This window comes from Schistocerca piceifrons, chromosome 2 (genome assembly GCF_021461385.2).
Source record: "Schistocerca piceifrons isolate TAMUIC-IGC-003096 chromosome 2, iqSchPice1.1, whole genome shotgun sequence".
Taxonomy (NCBI): domain Eukaryota; kingdom Metazoa; phylum Arthropoda; class Insecta; order Orthoptera; family Acrididae; genus Schistocerca; species Schistocerca piceifrons.
The window spans coordinates 989,425,951-989,452,541 of NC_060139.1; the positions used below are offsets into that span (position 1 = coordinate 989,425,951).

The window sequence follows — 26,591 nt, forward strand, 5'->3', positions numbered from 1 at the left end:
ACCTCCTTCCTGGTGGAATGACTGGAACTTATGGGCTGTCGGACCCACTCCGTCTAGTAGGCGCTGCTCATGCATTGTTGTTTACATCTTTGTGCGGGTTTAGTTACATCTCTGAACAGTCAAAGGGACTGTGTCTGTGATACAATACCCGCAGTCAACGTATATCTTCAGGAGTTCTGGCAACCGGCGTGATGCAAAACTTTTTTTGATGTGTGTATTATTTGCAGTCATATGCTTAAGGATATGTATGAACACAACCTTTTCAAATATTTCTGAAAAAGCCGGCAAAAGTAAAATTAATTACTTTTGAATACTTTGTGGGAGTGAACAGTGACCAATGTGTTACAAATATTTACAATCAAAAACAGTCTTGATCACAATTTATTTGTTACAGTGAGCAGTTTCGACCACTATACTGTGGTCATCTTGAGACCAATGAGTAAGAACCTCCTTCTGGTGGTAAATCACAAGAAGGAAGTTCTTACTCATTGGTCTGAAGATGACCACAGTAGTGGTCGAAACCAGTCACTGTAATAAATAAATCGTGATCAAGACTGTTTCTGATAGTAATAAATATATTCTAATATGCGCTGTACTATGCAGCCTCAGTTACAGTATGTGTTGAAAAATGGTTTCCATGTACCTCAACGAATGCGTATATGCGCGGTATTATGTCTCACATGTTCATGTCGGCCAAGCTGCATCCGAGCAGTGTCAAAGACAGCATGAATATGCCGCTCCAGTGCCTCCACATCTGGAATGGGCTCTGCATACAGGATACTTTTTAGATGGCCCCATAACCAGAAAGCACACGGGTTGAGATCAGGTGAACGAACAGTCCATACAACTGGACCTCCTTGTCCAATCCATCAACTAGGGAAGACACGATTGAGATGCGTCCGTATGTTAACAGCGAATGGGCTGGAGCACCATCATGGAGTATCTAAATAACCCTTCGTAGCATCAATACCTGCTAGGCCACGTGGAAGGAAGACTGGTTCCCAAGACAAGGTCCCCAATTATCCTGGTACACACATTCCCCTCCCCCCCCCCCCCCCCATGAACCATGGACCTTGCCATTGGCGGGGAAGCTTGAGTGCCTTAGCGATACAGATAGTTGTACCGTAGGTGCAACCATAACGGAGGGGTATCTGTTGAGAGGCCAGACAAACGTGTGGTTCCTGAAGAGGGGCAGCAGCCTTTTCAGTAGTTGCAAGGGCAACAGTCTGGATGATTGACTGATCTGGCCTTGTAACAATAACCAAAACGGCCTTGCTGTGCTGGTACTGCGAACGGCTGAAAGCAAGGGGAAACTACGGCCGTAATTTTTCCCGAGGGCATGCAGCTTTACTGTATAATTAAATGATGATGGCGTCCTCTTGCGTAAAATATTCCGGAGGTAAAATAGTCCCCCGTTCGGATCTCCGGGCGGGGACTACTCAAGAGAATGTCGTTATCAGGAGAAAGAAAACTGGCGTTCTACGGATCGGAGCGTGGAATGTCAGATCACTTAATTGGGCAGGTAGGTTAGAAAATTTAAAAAGGGAAATGAATAGGTTAAAGTTAGATATAGTAGGAATTAGTGAAGTTCGGTGGCAGGAGGAACAAGACTGCTGGTCAGGTGCCTACAGGGTTATAAACACAAAATCAAATAGGGGTAATGCAGGAGTAGGTTTTATAATGAATAGGAAAATAGCAATGCGCGTAAGCTACTACAATCAGCATAGTGAACGCATTATTGTGGCCAAGATAGATACGAAGCCCACACCTACTACAGTAGTACAAGTTTATATGCCAACTAGCTCTGCAGATGACGAAGAAATTGAAGAAATGTATGACGAAATAAAAGAAATTATTGAGATAGTGAAGGGTGACGAAAATTTAATAGTCATGGGTGACTGGAATTCGGTAGTAGGAAAAGGGAGAGAAGGAAACATAGTGGGTGAATATGGATTGGGGCTAAGAAATGAAAGAGGAAGACGCCTGGTAGAATTTTGCACAGAGCACAACATAATCATAGCTAACACTTGGTTCAAGAATCATGAAAGAAGGTTGTATACATGGATGAACCCTGGAGATAATAAAAGGGATCAGATAGATTATATAATGGTAAGACAGAGATTTAGGAACCAGGTTTTAAATTGTAAGACATTTCCAGGGGGAGATGTGGACTCTGACCACAATCTATTGGTTATGACCTGTAGATTAAAACTGAAGAAACTGCAAAAAGGTGGGAATTTAAGGATATGGGACCTGGATAAACTGAAAGAACCAGAGGTTGTACAGAGTTTCAGGGAGAGCATAAGGGAACAATTGACAGGAATGGGGGAAAGAAATACAGTAGAAGAAGAATGGGTAGCTTTGAGGGATGAAGCAGTGAAGGCAGCAGAGGATCAAGTAGGTAAAAAGATGAGGGCTAGAAGAAATCCTTGGGTAACAGAAGAAATATTGAATTTAATTGATGAAAGGAGACAATATAAAAATGCAGTAAATGAAGCAGGCAAAAAGGAATACAAACGTCTCAAAAATGAGATCGACAGGAAGTGCAAAATGGCTAAGCAGGGATGGCTAGGGGACAAATGTAAGGATGTAGAGGCTTATCTCACTAGGGGTAAGATAGATACTGCCTACAGGAAAATAAAGAGACCTTTGGAGATAAGAGAACCACTTGTATGAACATCAAGAGCTCAGTTGGAAACCCAGTTCTAAGCAAAGAAGGGAAAGCAGAAAGGTGGAAGGAGTATATAGAAGGTCTATACAAGGGCGATGTACTTGAGGACAATATTATGGAAATGGAAGAGGATGTAGATGAAGATGAAATGGGAGATATGATACTGCGTGAAGAGTTTGGCAGAGCACTGAAAGACCTGAGACGAAACGAAGCCTCAGGAGTAGGCAACATTCCATTGGAACTACTGACGACGTTAGGAGAGCCAGTCCTGACAAAACTCTACCATCTGGTGAGCAAGATGTATGAAACAGGCGAAATACCCTCAGACTTCAAGAAGAATATATTAATTCCAATCCCCCAAGAAAGCAGGTGTTGACAGATGTGAAAATTACCGAACTATCGGTTTAATAAGCCACAGCTGCAAAATACTAACACGAATACTTTACAAACGAATGGAAAAGCTAGTAGAAGCCGACCTCGGGGAAGATAAGTTTGGATTCCGTAGAAGTACTGGAACACGTGAGGCAATACTGACCTTACGACTTATCTTAGAAGAAAGATTAAGGAAAGGCAAACCTACGTCTCTAGCATTTGAAGACTTAGAGAAAGCTTTTGCCAATGTTGACTGGAATACTCTCTTTCAAACTCTAAAGGTGGCAGGGGTAAAATACAGGGAGCAAAAGGCTATTTATAATTTGTACAGAAACCAGATGGCAGTTATAAGAGTCAAGGGACATGAAAGGGAAGCAGTTGTTGGGAAGGGAGTAAGACAGGGTTGTAGCCTCTCCCCGATGTTATTCAATCTGTATATTGAGCAAGCAGTAAAGGAAACAAAAGAAAAATTCGGAGTAGGTATTAAAATCCATGGAGAAGAAATAAAAACTTTGAGGTTCGCCGATGACATTGTAATTCTGTCAGAGACAGCAAAGGACTTGTTAGAGCAGTTGAATGGATTGGATACCGTCTTGAAAGGAGGATATAAGATGAACATCAACAAAAGCAAAACAAGGATAATGGAATGTAGTCGCATTAAGTCGGGTGATGCTGAGGGAATTAGATTAGTAAATGAGACACTTAAAGTAGTAAAGGAGTTTTGCTATTTGGGGAGCAAAATAACTGATGATGGTCGAAGTAGAGAGGATATAAAATGTAGACTGGCAATGGCAAGGAAAGCATTTCTGAAGAGGAGAAATTTGTTAACATCGAGTATAGCTTTAAGTGTCAGGAAGTCGTTTCTGAAAGTATTTGTATGGAGTGTGGCCTTGTATGGAAGTGAAACATGGACGATAAATAGTTCGGACAGGAAGGGAATAGAAGCTTTCGAAATGTGGTGCTACAGAAGAATGCTGAAGATTAGATGGGTAGATCACATAACTAATGAGGAGGTATTGAGTAGGATTGGGGAGAAGAGAAGTTTGTGGCACAACTTGACAAGAAGAAGGGATCGGTTGGTAGGACATGTTCTGAGGCATCAAGGGATCACCAATTTAGTATTGGAGGGCAGCGTGGTGGGTAAAAATCGTAGAGGGAAACCAAGAGATGAATACACTAAGCAGATTCAGAAGGATGTAGGTTGCAGTAGGTACTGGGAGATGAAGAAGCTTGCACAGGATAGAGTAGCATGGAGAGCTGCATCAAACCAGTCTCAGGACTGAAGACCACAACAACAATAACAACAACACACACATTCCGGCTGCACCGATGTTGATAATTTGTTGTCACCATAGCATGGAGGTTTGCATACTATCCCGCATATAACTGCTGTGAAAGTTTAAGATACTACTCGGCGAAAAGCTGGCCTCATCTGTGAATAGGATTGACGACACAAATCGTTGTTGCCTGGTGAAGAAACCAGTTACCAAACTGCTCCACTTGGTCTTCTGGCTTACTCTGTACGGGCAGGCCAACTGCCTGGTACTGAAGTGGCTGTCGTCTTCCACAGGGTAAATCACATTTTCCTCCAAGTCTGGTCTCCGAACATTTCGGGTACGTCCTTCATGATTTCCTGCTTGCTGACACGACCTGTCTTAAACGGCGAAGCACTGTTGCAAACACTGAATGCTGTGGATGTTGTCGGCGGGCTAAGTCCCCAGGTAAAAACTTGCTGCCCGCCGCTCGTTACCATTTGCCTTTCAGTAAGTAGACACCATGTCGGCAAGCTCTCGATTCGAAGACGGAACCTTGTGTACGAAACTGTAACTCATCCACAACAAAGTGAGTCAGCAGGAGAAGTGAATCGGACACAAAATTACTAATTACCATCGCAGGAGAGGGCGGTAGGGTATGACGTATGAAGAACAGTACTACCCTCTGGGAGGAACCCATGCATACTGTAACTGTGGCTGCATGGTACATTGAATATGAGACGGCAGTCTCTGTAACAAAGTGTGACTGAATAAGTGGTCTCTAGGATGTGAACCATGCATTTCCGGACATAAGTTCATTAGACCTTTTTTGTTCCGTATCTTCTCATTCACCAGTCCCTAAAGTTCGTACACGTTGGAAAAAATCTCCCTTTATATAATGTAAATATACAGGGTGTTACAAAAAGGTACGGCCAAACTTTCAGGAAACATTCCTCCGACAAATAAAGAAAAGGTGTTATGTGGACATGTGTCCGGAAACGCTTAATTTCCATGTTAGAGCTCATTTTAGCTTCGTCAGTGGATACTGCTCAACGGAGCACGTTATCATGATTTTATATGGGATACTCTACCTGTGCTGCTAGAACACGTGCCTTTACAAGTACGACACAACATGTGCTTCATGCACGATGGAGCTCCTGCACATTTCAGTCGAAGTGTTCGTACGCTTCTCAACAACAGATTCGGTGACCGATGGATTGTTAGAGGCGGACCAATTCCATGGCCTCCACGCTCTCCTGACCTCAACCCTCTTGACTTTCATTTATGGGGGCACTTGAAAGCTCTTGTCTACGCAACCCCGGTACCAAATATAGAGACTGTTCGTGCTCGTATTGTAGACGACTGTGATACAATACGCCATTCTCCAGGGCTGCATCAGCGCATCAGGGATTCCATGCGACGGAGGGTGGATGCATGTATCCTCGTTAACGGAAGACATTTTGAACATTTCCTATAACAAAGTATTTGAAGTCACGCTGGTACGTTCTGTTGCTGTGTGTTTCCATTCCAGGATTAATGTGATTTGAAGAGAAGTAATAAAATGAGCTCTAACATGGAAAGTAAGCGTTTCCAGACGCATGTCCACATAACATATTTTCTTTCTTTGTGTGTGAGGAATGTTTCCTGAAAGTTTGGCCGTACCTTTTTGTAACACCCTGTATATCATTCTTGGTTAGATATAATGGAGTACATAATGGCCCGAACCTTCCCTGTGTAGATAAACAAATAAATAAAATAATGAAGAAATATCTCCTGTAGACTTTGCCTTCCATTAAGGTCGTCGCTCCTCTGTTTTCCCAACATCCACCTCCTCCTAGCTCGCTCGATGTATCTCACCCCCACTGAATTAAAACTGTCTATAAACACAGAAGTATTCCTCGCTCGGGGCACAAGTAGATGTAATTAAACCTTCTTTATCTGACCAAGTACAACAAAAGAAAGTAAATGTTCTGCAAAAATTCTTCTTAGTAAGGTGAAGGAAAAGTTCGTCACAAACAATTGTTCCTCAACGAAACGAAAACAGACTCTTGACAGCGTGGATTACGTTCTCCTAACCAATGAAGAGTGTGTCTTAAAAACAAAGTACGTATTCAAAGTTCTATCTCACGAGCGGCGCGACTTGTCCGGCTCGGAGCACAGGTCGCAGGAGCGCAGCCATCCGGAGAGTGAAGGCGACGTCCGATCCGAGGCGGTGTAGAAACGGCGAAGGCACATCATTTGCTGGCTGGCGAAGACGGAACTGTCTTTAGCCGGCGCCGTGAGGGCTGAAATACTCGCGTGGCGGAAGGTTACAGTATTCCTGTTAACTATTGAAAAGGGGTGGATGCAGCAAGAGGTGGATGCAGCAAGAGGTGGATGTCTGCAAGGACCCTGCTGCTATCTTCTGCGCCCTCTGACTGGTTACCTGTAGGCCCTCTGGAGGATGGGCCAGATACATCTTAAACCAACTTGAATGTAAGTGTTGAGCTGACGATAACCCGCTAAGCATAGGTGCATTGCGGGTTAGCCGCGTCAAAGGCGAAGCAGAGAGACACGTCACACTGCATAATTTTTTTCCAGACGCTTCAGATTTTTAATTTTGGTAGCATTCCACACCTTTCGCTTTCTTACTTTCGGCGTTCATCTTGGCGTTCTACCAGAAACTTCTTGAACAACAAAAACTGATTCTGTGACTTCGTTCTTCATTTGTAATATGTTATTTTTCGACGTATTAATTTTACGCCATAATACTCGTATTCTTAACACTACTGATTTTCATGCCTAGTTTCAAGCATTCTCTATTACTTTCTCTCAGTCTTCCTTGACGCTTACAAAAACTATAAGCAAATAGGGCAGTGTCATCAGAAAAACCAAGTTGATTCTGATGTTCTCATTTGATGCTTACCTTCTTCCTTTTCTCAGTTTAGGTATCTGACAACTTTGTCTAGAGCAGTTGAGAATGGATATGATGATTCGGAACTCTTCTCTTTATTCCTAATCATCCATTATCGTGATAACGTATTATGGAAACGGTTGAATTGTACTGTCGTTACAGTATCTGAGTAGGAATAAGTCATTTCTTATTGAAATGAAACATTCTGCCATTCACTTGACGAGATTTTCGAACACGAAAGGAAATCTATACCGGAATGGCTGGGCAGGGAGATGAACAGAGATACTACTGAATGAGAGTCCAAGACTTTTTTATAACTATTATTTCGTTGGGAATATATACTCTTTTTTTACTAAGAAATTAACAGTTCCAAGTACGTACTATTCATTTCATAGTCAATGATTTTATTTTCGGTAAAAGGAAATAGCGAAAAATATCAACGAGATGTGGCTATAAAATAAAGAGACTGATGCTGTCACAAAGTAAGTACACATGCGCCCAACATGAACGGCCAATAGCTGTGAAGCACGTAACCTTCTCAGTCGATTACGGCATCTCTGGTCTCTGTAGACAAATCAGTGTGGCCGCAGCCTTCGTTTGTGTAAGAGCTGTTGTTTTGTTTTGAAAAAAAAAAAAAAAGATAAGTTGTTAATAATAGAGCAACTAATGTGAAATTTCATAAATTCTAGGAATAATTACTACTGAAACCCATTTTTTACTGAAGGAAGTGTATGGTGAAGACTGTGTATCACGTATTCGAGTTTTCCAGTGCTTCATGCTTTTCCAAGAAGGCCGAGAAGACAGTGGAGGTCATTCACGCTAGGGAGGCCCTCCAACATCAAAAACTGATGAAAATATGTGTATTTGATTGATTGTTGAAATTGTGGGAACTGACAAGGAATACACGAGGCAAATTTTACATAAACAGTCTAACATCAGAAAACTGTGAGCAGAACTGGTGCCGAGAATTTTCACGATCGACCAAAAAGTAGCTAGTGTAAACGTTTGTACTGACACTTTAAATACCATTGAAAATTATCGTAATTTCTTTGTAAGAATGATAAATGTGTCGAATCTTGGTTTTTCGTTTATAATTCACAAACTTAGTTCCAATTTTTGCACTGGAAGGGCCCAATTTCACCGAAAACGAAGAAAGCTCGGTTGGCAAAATCAAGGTCCATAGCGATGACGACTGTTTTCCTTTGATGCTGATGAAACTGAGTATCTTCACTGGAATCCTGAAAGTTGACTTACCAACTAACACTTTTACCTTACCGACTCCGTTGGAAAATAAGAAAAACGACCCGAATTGTGGAACAGAACAAATCATGAGTTCTGCATCATGACAACGCACCGCCTCATCCCGCAATGTCTATTAAAAAGTTTCTAGCGGAGTACAGCGTCACAGTGTAAAACCGCCCACCTTATTCGCCTAGCATAGCAGTATGGGACTTTTATTTACCCTCTAAGGTCAAATATGCATTAAAAGGAACAAGATTTCAGTACGTTGAGGCAGTGAACAAGAATTGGTACTCGTCATCAGGGGGTTCACAGGGGAAGATTTCCAGCACTGTTCCTATCAACAGAAAATTCGCATGGAGCGTTGTAGGGATAGATAAGGGGAGTTTATTGAGGGTGACATGTATGTTTTTGAAAAAAAATTGTTTCACGCCATTAGTTCAAAAAATGGATCTGAGCACTATGCGACTTAACTTCTGAGGGCATCAGAACTAATTAAACCTAACTTAGAACTAATTAAACCTAGCTAACCTAAGGACATCACACACATCCATGCCCGAAGCAGGATTCGAACCTGGGACCGTAGCGGTCGCTCGGCTTCAGACTGTAGCGCCTAGAACAGCACGGCCACTCCGGCAGGCTCACACCATCAGCCCCGTTATTTTAGAGCCACATCTCGTATATTGTCTTGACAGGGCCTGCTGCTAAAAACGATTTCATCTTACTGAGGTCTATGCGGATATTCCAGCAGTTTTCTTGCTGTCATAAATTACTGAAGTATCCGAGATGAAATTAGATCTCGTTAAACAGCTGCATCAGAGGGGAGTTACAGACAGACCATGGAACTGTTGTTTCGCAATAAGAGACTCTTATGCTGTCTGTTGGGTTTGTATACAAAACTATGAACTGTGCTGTCCCTGCAGCTTGGATACATAATTGTGAGCGAAACTGTACTGGACACTGTGAATAAATTTGTGAGCTGAAGTTACTGTGTTGTATTCCTTTAAATACTAGTGAGTTTTGGTGCCGAAACCAGGACGTTTATGAAGAGATTAACTGCTGCTATACGTTCAAAAGGAATTCAACACGTAATTTCAGCTCGCAGATTTATTCACAGTGTCCATCACAGTTTCAGTCACAATTATATACACACCCTGCAGAGGGCAGCACAGTCTACAGTTTTGTATAAAACACCAATAGATGGCATAAGAGTCTCTTATTTCCCTATATCCTCCTCCCACCCCTATCTCAAGGGGGATGACCAGCTGCAACGATTGACATATCTTGGTGCCATCCAGCTGCCAAAGAACTATTCATCTTATTTTGTCATCTCGGTCGGGCCGCATCTCTTCCACCACTGCTACCTACCACAAGCACCATGGTTTCATGTCGTCCTGAAGTAGAAAGACTTCCCCAGCTCTTTGTCTTCTTGTTGAGGAATATCCCTTCACGTCATGGCAGCTTCTTAGTAGACAGAGTTATTCATTTTTCCACCTAGGCCAAATAACCTCATTTACCTTTTGTCTTATAACTCCTTGGCAAGATCCCTTCTACCTGCTAGTTCTGGCCCACTTGGAATGGTAACTAGTTTGCCACGTTTAGGAAGTGAGCTGGTGCCAATGCCGTATCACTCTCTCTGTGAGTGATGGGTCTTAAGTTTACTGAGGCTTCTATTAATATCAAAATGGCGTTATGCTCTCTTTATCGACCTTCCTCGAGAAACGCTTGATGGAGCCTATCACACCTTCCCACCAGTAGAATAACAGACTCTTCTGCCATCTGTTGGTGATGTGTACGAAACTATACACTGTGCTTCCCTCTGCAGTGTCAGTTTATGACTGTAACTAAAACTGAAATGAGTGCTGTGAATAAAGCTGTGAACCGAAGTTACTATGCTGAATTCCTTTAAATGCTAGTGAGTAGCAACAGCTGTAGTGGGCTTTTTTAAGCGCCCGATGTGAAGCTGTTTATGCTGAAATAGATTTACACTATTTAACCAAAACATTATGACCAGCTACTTATAGGCGTATTGATCCATTTTTGGAACGCATGTGCCTTCTTTCAGTGTCTCTGCGCTCCCTCCTGCCCTGTCTTCCCTTTTCCTCTCCCGCCCCATGTGTCTCTTGCCTCTTCGTGTACCCACGTTTGCCCCTCCTCTCTTCATCCCGCCGCTTCCCCAGCTGCCCCATGCTCTCCCCTCCTTTTCCATCCTCTCTGACCTTTCCCTCGGCAGGTCCCACCTCGTAGTTTTATTCTTCGTCGTGTGTGCTCCAAGTGGGTTTTAAGTGTGTTGTTTCGGAGTGTTTTTAATACTGTGGCCAACTTTTAGCCTGTGCATACGCATCCAGTGTCTTCTCTGTGTTTTAAGAATCGCCAATTGTGTTTTTTAACTTTCTGATGACTTTTTTAACTGTCCCCAATGAACGTCTACATGTCAGTGTATTTTTACCTCCATTTTCTCCCGTTACTCTGTTTTATGTTCCCCTTTTTTATCTCCTTATGTATGTATTATTTTATTCTTGTTTTAGTTGTCGTGTCACTCGGCTGAAGAGCGGCGGATTGTGCTGCTGACAGCCCTCCCCTGCCCATATGGGGCAGGGGAATGAAATCACAATAAAGAGAAAAAAAAATTTTTGGAACGCAGTGCAGCAGCGATTCTGCGTGGCTTGTGTTCCGCAAGTCCTTGCAAGGATTCTGGAGGTATGTGGCACCGGATAGCTACGCATAGCCCACACAAATCCCATAAACTACGGGCCAGTGTTTTGTGAGTGCGAAGTTGGTGCTCAATGGTGTCCCAGACATGTTTCATTGGACTCGGATCAGGAGTGATGCTGCCACAACACTCCTCAGACCACTGTTGTAAGACCCTGGCCTTGTGACACAGACAATTATCCAGCTATCCAGCTGGAAGATGCCATCACCAAGACATCAAGCATGGAGGGATGAAGGTAATCCATAATAATGTTCGCGTAGTCCAGCGGAACAGCAGAGAATCGAAACATTTGAGGTCTGCTGCGACACATGAATGTCGAAAATTAGGAGGACTCATAAGGTACGGAAAGAAAAGGTTCCTCAGAATCGACGAGGAAAGGAATATGAGGAAAACACTGGCAAGAAGAAGGTACAGGGAGGTAGGACATCTGTTCCTCAGTTGCTCAAGCGTATAACAATCGCCATCCACACCTACTTTCCTACTCGATTTTGTGTGACTCGGCTGTATTGAGTTCGCGCCACTTCCAGTACCTTTCTATTAACTCTTCACCCCTTAGCTCCAATCATCACTGGCTTTCAGTTATGCAGGATTGCACTGTTTAAGAAATATTATTACAGTTTGGAGTGCTCTAGTCATTCGCGCGAGCACCACTGCTACACTCTGAAACAAAGTTCTTCCCTAGATTCAATCCATGTGCGTAATTTTAGGCACATCAGAACTAATTACAGTTAATTTGCTTTTTACTTAGAGTACTTACCAACGAAAAGTAAATATTCTCTATACAATAATTTGTGGAATCAGTGTCAAAGGTGAAAAAACTTACAGAGTTTAGCAGAGATCCTGAGTATGGCTGGAATAATTGCAAGAGCTGAGTGATGAAGATCCTTACTGCGATATTTATGACTCAGAGAACGAGTATTGTGTACATGAAAGTGGTCGTGATTCAGGAACAGAACAAAAAATGTCAGAAAATAATAAATATTAAGTACAGGAACAAGTATTTCAGGGCATATTTCTTATAGGACAATATGAAATAGCTAAAGGGAGGAAAAGTAAATATGTTACCAATATTAGAACTGTTGTGTTACTTGTTCACCTACACCCAAAAATGAAGCTCATGTAATAAAGAAATGGATATTATGAAGTAATTTTTGGATGAAAATATAATACCCGTTATTGCAATATATTCTAATACTTACAGCATTGAAGTTCGCAGTAACATTTCTAGGGAAAGGAATGCTAAAGATACAGATTTTATGAAGTTCAGTGCTTTCATTGGTTTGTAAAATCTGTGTAAATCTCTGAGGCGTTCTAGAAAGAGGCTATCGAAAATGTAGGATAGCTTCGGGCAATGGACTTGAATCATGCTAGTTGTTTATAAGTGAATTGAGATGTCTGCAGTGTGATAGTCTCAAGTCTCGTTGATAGATGTGTTCACAGAGAGACTGACTGGTTGCCTGCTATCAGAGAGGTACTGGAGCTATCTGAGAACAATTGCCAAAAGTATTTACCAACTACAGCAGGGGTGACCGGCCCGCGATCCACGTGCGGCCCGCGGGGTGCTAATTTTTGACCCGCGGAGCTATTTCATATGAAAGAAAGATTCAAATTTTATTTCAAGTTAAGTCCCAAAAAGAACATTCCATCACGCGTCCTTCGTCTCATATCCAATTGCAATAGGTTTATCTCAGTTCATTGGTTCAACTATCGTTAGGTTTTCGCCTATATTCCTGGTTGAAAAGATCACTATATTGGAGTTATTTTGAAGAAAATTAGTTCGCCTTGGCGACATGCAACCAAAAATCAACTTTACTATGAATTACGCAATCGGATAAGTTTGTAGTGCTGCGCAAGTGAGATGAGTGCTAGACATAGCCAATACAACCCACGTTTTATTTTACTGCAAACTCACAACGGTATCGGCCGTAAAGCTACGGCCCTTCACGTGTATACTTGGTGCACGTTCCATCGCCATAGGCCTATCATCACTTTAAGTAAGTAAAGCCAGATTTTTTAAATTTGTGATGCTTGTCTTCACTTTTAGTGGGCTTGTATTTATTTTACGTATTCAGTTACGGTGAGCAGATGCAACAATCGATATTATCAATTGTTTCTGCCTCAGTATCTTCTTTTAGTTGTAGTAGAACAAAATAAATAAATACTTAATTGTAATAATGTGTCTGATGACGTTTAAGGATTTCGCATTACAAAGGTAGTAAAAGGGACCCCTCCCCGCCAAAAGGGACCCCTCCCCCCCCAGTTCAACTTTACCACCACTCTTTCTCTCTTATTTACAGCAACTAATAATCTAATAATGTTACCTGCTTGAAATATAGAATAGTTTTACGAAACAAGCAAAATAAAAGAAGCCGAAATGCGGGTCGAAATATTAAGGCAATGCTGCTGGGTTAAGTGACTTTTTTATATTTATGACACATGATGTTCATAACTAAAACATCAATTTCCTGAAGAAGTTGAATGCCACTCTAAAAGATTCTCGAGAGAAGAGACCATGAAGTTTCCCGTTTGTGTATGATACTCAACGGAAAGACCGATAGCTCGACGGCAGTGTAGCTCTGTGATACGATACTAACCTTCCATGCGGGGGCCAGGGTTTGATTCGCTGGTGGGTTGTATTTCTCAACATAGGTGGATAGTTGATATATATTTTTAAACAAATGCACGTGCTCTACAATCGTTTCCGTGAACCGTGAAATGCATCAAGATTGAAAAAAAGAAGAAGAAACGAAAACAGCGCTCGAGACTCGTAATTGCTGGGTTGCTGGTTCGCGTCTAACTCCGACATCACTTTTTTAGTTTCTTCCGTTCAATTCGAATACCCATCTCATATAAATATAAGCTAATTAGCACATATGTAAGTGTCATTTTTATGAAAATGCACGCATTCTTATTCCTAATTACGTTTCACATATACAAATCAAATTTTCATTGCAGATATGAATACCTAGTTACTGATCCTTTATATATTAGATTGGTTTAGAATCGAAAACCATTTCACATTGATTTTTTTTCGTCCTCATGTACCTTACGCTTCACCGAAATGCCCGTGAAACATTGTTTAAAATTTTGTTTAAAAATTTAGCACAACTGGGAGTAGAAGGCCACCCACGTGGTAGTTGCGTATCCTAGCACAGAGCCACACAGCCTATCAAAAGAGTCAGCTTTGTTTACTATGTTAAACAACTTCGGGGAAATTTAAAGTAGAAATGAAAGGGTTTTTGTGGGTTATAAATAAAACCCATATGTCTAGTATACAATAAATCCTTCTCGGTTCCAAAGGAATATAGCATCAAACGGCATTACGAGACTAAACACGCACTTTTGTTTGGTAAGTACAAGGGATATTTTCGACAAGACCAGGTGAAAGACTTAAAAATGAAACTTTTTGCTCAACAGAAGGTATTTACAAGGGCCAATTCAGAGTCAACATGCTAAGTGAAAGCGGGTTATGCAATACCTCTAATAACGGCAAAAAGAAATCAAAGACATATTCAGATGGCGAAATAGTTATGGAGTGCTTACAGACCGTTGTTGAAACTGAGTGTCCAGAAAAGTAAAAGGATTTCTAAAAAAAAAAAGCCTGTCTCGTCAAACTATTACTAGATGTCGTCCGACATTGGAAGACTTGAAAATAATTTTAAAAATGGAGCATATGAGTTTACATTTTATTTTCTAGCTTTGGATGAATGCGCATTTATGGCTGATACCACCAGAGTGGCGATTTATGTCAGAATCGTTCATGCCCATTTTAATAAAACTGAAGAACTAGTGGTATTGTATCCACTTACGGATACCACGAAGCCACGAGATGTGTTGGAAGCAGTTATACCGACACTAAGTCGCTTTTCGTTAGATCTTAACAACCTGTCGGGGCTAACAAAGGATGGTGCTCCAGAAATGATTGGTACACACTATTGTTTAGTTCAGGTGATGAAAAAGAGGCCCGCAAAGTTGGTAATACGTCGATACTAAACTTCCATTGCATTATTCATCAAGAGAATTATGTGCCAAGTTTCTCAATATGGACCATGTCATGAAGGTAGTTTCCAAAAGAGTGAACTTTAATAATTTGAAAGAAGTGAATCACAGCGAGTTCCAAGAATTTCTGAAGTCTTTGGATTCACAGCGTGATAACAACTCATATTATACAGAGGTAAAATTCTTTCACTATGCTCCACATAATAGGCTACTCATAATCCTATTTCTTCATTATTGGACCCACTCCTCTGTTAACTCTTTTTGATTTGGTGTCTATAATCCTATACTCACATATCCACCCGGATAGCCATGAACGTTAAAGAGCCACTTCTGGAACGGGGAGAAACGCCAACCTGGGCTCAAGTATGCCCGGCGGACCAACGACAAGTTTAGGTCTGTGTGCTGGCCAGCCTGGATGTGGGTTTTAGGCTATTTCACACATCCCACTTGGTGAATACCATGCTAGTACCCACGTCCCGCCTCAGTCACATGATTAAAAAACTGAAAACTTTCGCTGGCATTCACATGAATAACACTACACGCAGACAGTTGCTGTACACATATTACATTCCGAGGGAAAATACGGCGGCGATAGGAAGGGCATCCGGCTGCACCTTCAACTAACCATGCCAAATCCGTTAATAATCACGCTGACCCTTCATCAGTGAGAGACGAAGGCACGATGAAAAGAAAGGCAATCCCGCACCTACCAGAATAGAAGCCCTGTCCTTCCCGGCATCGTACTTCACTAATCAACACTATCTCTCGGTATTACTTCGTCTGACACAGACCAATCATAGGACAACTAAAACATTACTGCCATTCATTTCCTACGAACCAACCAACAGTGGCCGTTGTGAAAGTGGCTACAGTCCTGGCCATATGAGCCCAGAAGTTTTTCAGCAATAGCTCTGCATAACGATCATCAGTCCTTATGGTCTCGACTAGAGCCATGGATGACTTGCAGTAGACAGTGAAGTTTCTCAGATATACTGGGGCAGCAGTGTGATCGAAGTAAGGACTACACTTCTGTAGCCTCTCCTTCCCCAACCCTCCCCCCCTTCCCATTGGCATTCTGCCAAATTCCTCTTGGACATAAACTTACGTTTGATTAGCCAGTCTGATGCTCCATCCCACCTCCCGAGTTATATGATGGTAAATAATGCTAAGTTTGCCAGTATCTAACATGTCAACCCCTGCATCCTATTGTGTCACAAAAGAAACACTGATCTGTTAGTACATTCTGACCACCTACCCAATAGCTGTATGTCCGCATTTGACACAGACAACGGTGGCGGGGACTGATGACCTTCGCTGTTTAGTCCCCCTTAAACATTCCAATAACCACCAACCACCAACAGTGGCGACGAGTCGTTCATGGAAGCAATGAGGTATTGGTAGGTCGCCGGTGGGAGTTGCCATCACATCTGCATACACAAGTCACCTAATCCCAGTAAATTTCGAGGACGGGAGCGATCAGCTCTGACTCCACGTTGAATCACAACCAGACGTATTTGATAGGGTTCAGAGCTGGTGAAATTGGGAGCCAACACATCAATTGGAACTCACCATGTGTTTATCGAACCACTGCATAACACTCCTGTGACACGGCGCATCATCTTGCTGAAAAATTCCTCTGCCGTCCTTAAAAATGGTCGTCATGAAGGGGTTTACGTGGTCTGCAACAATTTAATGATACTTCTTGGCTGTCATGGTGACTTGTACTAGCTCCACTGGACCCAGGGATGCCCACGTGAATGTTCCCCACAGCATAATGGAGCCACTGCTAGTTTGTCTGCCTCCGGCAGCTCAGGGGCTATGGAGCTGTTCCCCTGGAAGACGATGGTTTTGCGCCCTCCCATTGGCATGACGGAGAAGATATCGCGATGTGTCAGACTATGCAATGCTCTGCCACTACACCATAGACCAGTGCCGATGGTCAAGTGCCCAATTCAGTCGTAGCTGCCAACGATGTGCTGTTAATATTGGCGCATGCTTGGCTGCGGAGGCCCATTGTAAGGAGTGTCCAGAGCACCGTTTGTTCAGAGACAATGGTATTCTGTTCCGCGTTAAGGATACTTATAAATTGTGAAAAAATCGAAATTTTTTATGACTTTATTAGATTATATAGTCTTTACTCATTACATTCATATATTCTTTATATGGTTTGAAATGAAAAATGACCTATATGCAGAGTGTCCCATTTATCTTGACCACTCTAAATAACTGTTTGTCCAGATGCAAATTACAAAATGTTTCAAGCAAATATTCTTAGCCGTCTAGGGGTCATCAATCAGCATGATTGCCTTCGTTGTAGCATTGTTTTTTACAAAGATATGAACAGCCATATGACTTTTTTAAGTGTCACCCAGTATTTTTTATTCTGTAGTTCATTTCCTCTCCTAAAGACCTATTTAAAAATGTATGACAATGTACTATTCACTGAAACACAGCGTTATTAATTATATAACACAACATTGACTTTCGCCCGGAATCACAAACTCGTCCAGTTGCTGGAGTTGTCAGAAAACAAGCAAAAATCAAATAAAAACATAACAAAAAATTGAGTTTAACTCTCCTGTACCATTTCCCAGTAGTAGAACAATCAAAGGTGCTCAGAGTGGTGACCCTGGACACTGTTAGACTGGTGCACTCGTTGAATGAAAGAATTATTTACTATTTCCAGTGTTGCCTGCTCAAGAGAATTACAAGCAAGCACGATACGTTCCTTCGTATCCTCTGGAGTTGTTGGAATATCGCGATAGGCAACATCTTTAATGCATCCCCAAAGAAAAAAGTCTAGAGGATTTAAATCAGGAGACCTAGCAGGCGGAGTAACTGTTTCTCCTTGACCAATCCATCTGGCAGGATACCTTCGGTTCAGAACACGACTCGCACGCAAGGCATTACGTGCTGGACATCCATCGTGTTGATACCACATAAGCATTCTGGTTCTTAGCGGCACTTCATCCAGAAGAGGAGGAAGAATTCGTCTGAGGAAGTTGGCATACGCTGTGCCATTTGGACTACCACTGATGACAAGAGAGCCAATAATTGTAATACCGCATCGCACACCAGACTTTAACTCTCCATTGACGCTGTTGTTCCACCTGTCTAAGCCATCGTGGGTTGTCGCGGACAAATAACGCTTGTTCTTTGTATTTACCTGTCCTTTGTTTGAGAAGGAACATTAATCAGTAAATAGAACATTGGAGAAGAAGTTCGGATTGGCGAGGATTTGCTGCTATGCCCACTGACAGAACTGTACACGATTCTGGAAATCATTCCCATGCAATTCTTGATGTAGGTGTACATGGTAAGGATGGAACGGGTCACGTGTAAGAATACGATGTACACTGGTTTTAGGAATGCCAATCTCGTGTTCAAGCTGTCGTGTGCTCACATGTGGAAACATAGCAACGGACGCGAGAACATTAAATTCGGCAGCTTCGTGTGTGCGAGAGCTACGACGATTGCATTGTCGTGGATTGAAACTTCCCGTTTCCTGAAGCGTGGCAACAAGATGAGGAAACATCCGTCGGGAAGGTGGGTTCTTGTCAGGATATCGCTCTCTGTACAGTTCTGCTGCCTGCGTAGCATTTCGCCTACCTTCAACAAGAACAACAACAATAAAAGAAACGTTATGCCGATGCAATTTGTAGGAAGGACAGCCTTTATTGTATGCCTACTCTACACAGCAGTATTAAAAAGGACTAAACTACTGTACTAAATGCACCCATATATAAGAAAACAGTATTGCAATTACTGTTCTGCTATGTTACATTCCCCATAGATGAGTAGCATTTCTACCTTCTCTTCGTTGGTGTACATTCTACTAACACAACTCTTCAACTGACGTTGGTTGACGAAACGACGGGTGTGCATTCTACTTATGTTTACGTTTATCCTCTGTCAACGTCAGCACGTGGATGTGTTCCACTACCCCGAGTACCTGCATTAAGCGCTGGGAGCGTCAACGTCACTGTTGTGTTATGTTGTTAATAACGTTGTGTTTCATTGAATGGTACATTGTGATACATTTTTAAATAGGAGAGGGAATGAATTACCGAATAAAAAATACAGGGTGCCATTTAAAAAAGTCATACAGCTGTTCATATCTTTGTAAAAAACATAGACCCCTGATGGCTAAAGAACATTTACTTGAAACATTTTCTAATTTGCATCTGGACAAACAGTTATCTAGGGTGGTCAAGATAAATGGGACACCCTGTATACCAAATCATAAAGTTACTGTCATTTGTGCCGCCACGCCACCTTTGTTTCTGTTACAGAAACCACTATTATTTAGAAAAAACTGTGACCTTTCTGTTTCCAGCGATTATACGCATGATACATTGTATATTGTATATGTTGGTAACAGTGGAGGTTTCTAGTGCCTGTAACCGATTATCTTTGCTAGTACTTACTTCTGTTTTGCTGAAGCAGTTTGTTCAGGTGTTACTGAATGTTTGTTGTCCTAGGGCTACATATATTTGTGGACGTACATATCCTTCAGTATGCAATAAACACGAACTATGCCACGCATCAAGAAACTCAATAAAAGGAAATTCCGTGGTAACCAGTTCACAAACAAAGCAAGTCACACAGTTGAAAGTAATCTATGTATCAGTTCTTCAGAAAGGAAACTCCCACGTAGCACGCCGCCTGGCGATTCAAATTTTTGTGTTAACAATGGCGCTTTTTGTGGTGGATTTATTGTTGTTGATGTGGGCAGCTTATCTCCTCTGATAAAGGAAGTGGCGAAATGTAAACAATGTTATGGTGTAGGCTGTCTGGAAATAACTGAACATAAAAGTAGTAGGAAAGGTTTAGCCTCAAAATTAGCTGTTCTATCTAGATCTTGCAATAAATATATGTAGATCCTGCAATAAATCTACCTCGAAAATGACTTCGAACATTGTGCATAATTCATATGAATTGAATGTGAAGTTAGTGTATGCAATTCGTGCAACAGGAAAAGGAAAAAAGGCTGCTCAAACGTTTTGTGGTTTAATGGACCTTCCTTCTCCTCCCAGTAGGTTCAGCAAGCACATACAAATACTTTTAGGTGCCTTGATGGTTGTGCCTAAAGCACCTTTGAAACGTGCAGTAGAAGAAACTGTAAAAATTAATGGAACCATCGACATTGTAGTTGCACTTGATGGGACATGGCAACGTCGAGGACATCGTTCCTTGAATGGTGTTGTAAGTGCTACTTCTTTGGAGAATGGAAAAGTTGTTGTTGTTGAGTGCTTATCTAAGTACTGCCACACCTGCCATGGTAACACTGAAGGACATATTGAACATCAGTGTTCTAAGAATTATGGTGGTTACAGTGGGGGTGTGGAGTGCGATGGAGCTCTAAAAATATTTCAGAGGTCGGTGCCCGTTTATAACGTTAGATATACGAAGTACCTAGGAGACAGGGGCTTTAAAACTTTTAATAAAATTAATGAGTTCAATGTTTATGGTACTTTACTTTTCCGTGTCCAGATCAAATTTTATTTAACTTGATCTTTCACCGTTTCCAGGGTACGCCCGATTGTGTCTGTAATGTTTATGGTGATACCTTGGTAAGAAAACTGGAGTGTTGTGGACATCTGCAAAAGAGGATGGGTGCTAAGTTGAGAACGCTACGAAAGGACAGTTGCTATATGATGGAAAATCTCTGTCTGACTGAGGCGGATTGACAGAAACTGAAGTAGACCTTCTTCAGAGTTATTATAGGCTGGCCATTAGATGAACTGCACCTCTCGATGATGTTACAGCAATGAGAAAAGCTGTATGGGCCACCTACTTTCATGAGTTCACAGATGATCACCCTGCTGACGGACTTTGCCCTAAAGCAAAAGAAAGTGGTCAATATATACTATCATTAGCATTATCTTCCTGAGCCTGTTACGAATTAAATAAAATCACTTTTTAGAAACCTGAGTGACCCTGTTTTGTTTAGTAAATGTCTTCACGGGGGCGCTCAGAATACAAATGAAAGTTTCAACGACTGCATACGGGAAAGATTACCCAAGAATTTTTTATGTACTAGATGCAGTGATATGTTTCAATGATGGAGTGATAGGATGGTTGGAAGTGCTGAGAAATTTAGGTATAAAATGTGGCTTCAATATGGAAGATCAATTGCTTGCGTGTAACAGACAATGGGTGCATGAAACTGAAAGATTCACTCTTCAAGTTACCAAAGCAGCAAGAAGTGCTAAAAGGAGTGCCAAGAGGAAGCTTGAAGATGAAGAAATGCTGCAGGATGAAGACTATGCTTCAGGAATGTTCTGAGGCACAGTTTAATGGGACTCATATCTTCATTCGCACTTACCCCCAAGTTGTATTTTTCAGAATTCAGGTACACATATTTTGTAAAGTTTATAAAGCATTACTCTAATTTTTTTCTATAACTTGCAATAGTCCACACTTATGTAGTAGACCTAAGCTTTATTGCAGAATCAATTAAATTATAGAAAAAACAATATTTTTATTGGGAAAATAATTATAAGAATTAAAATGTAAGATTTGATGTTTTTTATCCTTGTAATATTCATAATAGGTGGAAATAAATAGGACTAGTACCTCAGCCATCATGTCATACATATCTGGTAAAAATCTGATCTCCTTCAAATATATAACATTGGATTAAATGGTACCTCAATTTGAGGAAGCATTTTGGGAAAAAAATTGCATCAATTTCTTGGTAATTTTTTTAATATCCCTAAGCAGGTTCAAAAATATTTGAAGTAATTCTGATTTGTTTAGAAAGTGTGCTGCATTACCTGATATCAACAAAAATCTCTAAAACATTATAGGTGTTGATTTCTACATAATATTGAGCCGGGAAAGTACCCTGTATCCTTAAAGACTGATGTCAGTTCCGCTACTGTTCTCCGCCTGTCCTGTTTTACTAGACTGCCCAGACGACGTCTGACATCTGTAACGACAGGTGGCCGCCCACCCCACAGCGTCTGGACATGATTTCATCTTGGTTTCGCCACATGTTGAAGACACTCACCACGCACCCCTCGAACACCTGACAAGTCGAGCAGTTTCCGGAAAACTCGTACCGAGCCTTCGGGCCATCACAGTCTGACCACAGTGGAACTCAGATATACCGCGTGCTTTCCCCATGCTACACATGGACAGAACGCTCACTGATACAACATGCAACATGCATGTGTCTGATTAACAGTCATTCCTCGCCAGGTGATGCTGCTATCACGTGAACGGGTTTATAAAGATTGTAGGTCGGTGGTCATAATGTTCTGGCTGATAGGTATATAGTCCTTGGGCTCTTCACTGTTGAGTGTCACCATGATTTGGAGACAAAAGTAGAGGTCCAACTACATTGTCGCTCAGGATGACTAGTCTGGTGCATCAATTGTTGAGGAGACATTCCCCTTCTGACTTCAGGCCATCCCACCTATCGTGGACACAGCAGAACCATTTGTGGTGGTACAGCAGCAGTACAGATTGTTCTCAGTGGCTCACCTCTCTTGATTGATAGTGTGTTCGCTGCCCTTGGAGTCGTCTGAGCCCCAGTAGAACTCCAGGTGGTGCAGGTAGTAGCGACCGTCCAGAGGCCCACCCTCAACGTAGAGGTAGTCTGCATCCCACAGCTGCATCATCACTGTGGACAGGAGGCAGAGTGTCGGGAGGTCTGGGTAGAGTCTTGGTTTTAACAAATGAAACAGACTTGGCACATAGGACATCCGCAATAGAGAGGCATGTTAATTAATTCGGGTGTACTAAGTATTTATTTTAACCCACGACTGCGTTCGGGATTTTAAAAATCCTTTCTTCAGGTGTATGAAACTGCAACATACCCGTTGAAGCATGCGGTTCTATTGAATCACTTCAGGTTTCTAAAATAATATGTCACAGGATAAGGGCTATTTCTCTGAAATCCCATTTGTTTATTATTTCGCTTTAATCATCTTTCTGTATTAGTGACATTTCATCTAATAAAGCGCGCTCAGCCTGATCGTGTAGCTTTGCCATTTCGTTTCTACCATCGCTACGCTTACGTTATAGAATTGTTACGATATTTTTCATAATTATACGTTTTTATGCACATCACTTGACCCATTAATGTATGCTATATATACGATGACTGACTTCGTATTACTTTTTATCACGGCTTTTATTGTATACTCCCTTCTTCACTCATCTGGCCTATCTATCATTGCCTTGTTGCCTAATACAGACATTTTACTAACAAATTTGTTATGAATAGCCATCTTCCGCAGCAAGCACAGAAATACTTGTTTTGTAAATAAAACCGCCTTTTCTAACTGCAACTTAATTTATTTTTCTCAGATTCGTTTCGCCTTTTTCTTGCTCTAAGGCAGCATCAGTAGGATCTATAACGATGCAGGTTTGTTATTTTTAGATTATCAAACAGTTCACGTCACGACTTTTTATGTAAACAAGTAATTACTTAAGGTTTGCTGTGATCTGCGTTTCCTCTCATCTTGTCTGGAGGTCGCACTATCTCTTTGTTATCAACACATAAGCACAATTTTTTATTCCAAACTTTTTACTTTTTCACGCTATTCACCAGGTTTATCCTTCTTCTTTTTGATGTACTATTATTCTTTTGTCACTAGATATAGCTATTTCTTTGGACACTGTGCTTTTAACAAAGTAAATGTTGTAACTTCATTACGCGTTTCCTCCTCTCTGCTCTGTTTACCTACATGTTGCCAACCTAACGAAGTATATGTCCAAACGAAAACTCAAATCAGCTGTCACCAAAGCTTTCAACCACTCGCTAACAGCTCGTACATTCATGTTCAACACTCTACAACTCAAACCACCAATCCCCCGCCCCCTCCCCACCCCACTTACACACACATACCCACACACACAAAAACAGCCCCCCCCCACACACACACTAAAAAAAACATACACAAACTCTTTAGTTCTCTCTCTCTCTCTCTCTTTCTCTCTCTCTCTCTCTCTCTCTCTCTCTCTCTTACACGCACACACACACACACACACACACACACACACACACGATATAAACACTATGAATAGATGTTGGTTTTGAACATATACTTCGTTAGGTTGGCAACATGTATGTAAGCAGACCAAAGAGAAGGAAACACATAATAATATTACAATATTTACGTTGTTAACTGCACTGTGTCCGAAGAATTAGCAATATCGAGTGGCAAAAGAATAGCAGTACACCACAAAAAAGGAAGGAGAAACACGGTGAACAGCCTGAAAAAGTTCGGAATACAAAATTGTACGTATGTGTCGATAATAAAGTGATAGTACGACCTCGAGATCTGATGAGAGGAAACGCAGGTCACAGCAAACCGTAAAAGAATCGCGACGTGGACTGTTTGATAATCTAAAAATAACAAACCTGCATCGTTATAGATCCCACTGATGATGCCTTAGAGCAAGAAAAAGTCGAAACGCTTCTGGGAAAAATAAATTAATTTGCAGGAAGAAAAGGCTGTTTTATTTACAAAACAAATATTTTCACTAATCTTTGAAGTTCAGGCTTACTTTATCTACCATTCGTTTAGTTGCTTCCCCTCTTAGCCATCCTTCCATATCAGTATTGCTTTGTATAATAAGTAGCACCCAGCCTGATCATTTTTGTTTATTATTGCGATGTTTCCACTACACTCTCATTTTAGATTTTGATGGTTTTTATATATTTTAGTTTCGTCACTCGAGCCCATAATTAATCATACATGTGACGATTTTCTTAGTATGGCCTACATTACCATTAATTTTTATTACTTTTGTTACTGTCTGTATCGCTTTTTAATTTATTTTGCCTACGTACCTTTACATTGTTGCCTGAAAAGGTCACATATTGTCAATTCAGTCTACCGTCATAATACAGAAAGTTCGTATTCTGTTTATATTCTGATATGAAGTATTCTGAGAGGTCAGACCAGTCAGTCCAGGTTTTGCGTATCTTCGCTGATAACGTCAGTTTACTTGCTTGTACACCTTTGGAGCCTGCGCCAGACCGCTCTTCCTGACATTCGGCGTGGCCCTCCACTCAGCAGTGGTCAGCGTTTCTAACGTGCGGCTGCCTGGAGTCTGACAGTGTGAGTACAGTGTCCGTTCACAGCTTCTGTTTACTTCGTCCCACCCGCCCGGATGTCACATCTTTAGGTCAGTTTGATTATTGCTTCGCCCCCTTTTCTCTAATTCCACCAACATACAGAGATTGGAGCTCTTTCACTAACTGTCCCAGCCGCATCTTATGTGTTGCCAAATACAATAAGTCACATTGTTTTGGCAGTCTGCTCTTTCACTTTTTACACGTATATTGCTTATATTTCTTTCCTCCTCTCCGTTGTATGTCGCGCTTTCATACATCTGAAGATAGGATTTTTAAAACCTCGACATTAGTACAACTGAGACGGGTCTCTAAATTATTTAAAATGAAAAAAAGAGTTAGAAAATCAAGAAGCATTTATGCGCTCAAGGACGGTAAAATCTGGCCAAATTTCATTAACAAGTGCCTTATTTTCAACTACTGCAGTGAGTTATTCATGAAAGAGAAAAGTAAGCAGGGTATTGTGGTGCAAAGTAAATACATTCATGGAACTGGACAGTCACGACCCACTGACAGTGGTGCTCATTGTTAACTTGCATAACAACAGTGGGAAGTGATCACAAGAATACGTCTTCACGTATGGGCACTATGATTTCTTCTTAATATCACTGGATCTATTTAAGAAGAAAATAATGACACAATCAACGGGTAAGACAATGGAGAACACCAGCAAAATATCAAATTTATAATGTCACTGTTACACATATTATATAAGGAAAGACTTGATATGGACGGGAGGCAGATTCTGTGGCAAGAAAGAAAATTTTTGCAGTAAACATTCCATTGATGAGGTGAAGAAATTTCCCATTAGGCAGCAATTTCTGCAGTCGTATTAACATTTCAAAGTCACAAGCTCCCGGACGCAATATTAGTCACCACCTAGGATTGTAGAACTACCGTAGATTACCACACACTACCACAAGCAGGCGTAAACTCGTTAGTTCTCCTAGTAGGCTTGATCAGTTACGGTCGAACCGCGTTACCTGCACGTTATATGTGTTGCACACAAGTGGGGCGCTACCTTATTTCGACCGTTTTGTTTGTGTACGCGATCACTGTCTTGCTAGATCCCCCTACCTAAAAACCGCAAGAGATGAACCGTCTAAAAATTGAGTGAGGACATATAAAGTGCAGCGTAACATACGGAAAAATTTTGTCCTACACAGTTATCCCCTTACCTGTTACTTAAAAATGTATTTATAGTGAAACTGACGTTGTCAATGTTTAATTGAGGTTTTAATCGAAAAATTGTTGATTTGCAACGATATGTGCTAAAAAAGGAAAAGATACAGATTTTTCGTATAGCTCTAGAAAACGCAATTTCCACAAAAAACGGTAAAATTTAAAAAATCCAGAGA

General features: G+C 41.3%; 1 protein-coding gene across 1 annotated transcript in view; it reads right to left on the bottom strand.

The window, feature by feature from the left end:
• Window positions 1-26,591, bottom strand: part of LOC124777552 (carbonic anhydrase 2-like) — a 145,103-nt gene that overhangs the window by 37,868 nt on the left and 80,644 nt on the right. Inside the window, exon 4 of the mRNA XM_047253008.1 lies at window positions 22,632-22,770. Within this exon, the coding sequence (XP_047108964.1) occupies window positions 22,632-22,768 (137 nt within the window). The 5' untranslated portion in view covers window positions 22,769-22,770. The remainder of the gene's footprint in view (window positions 1-22,631; window positions 22,771-26,591) is intronic.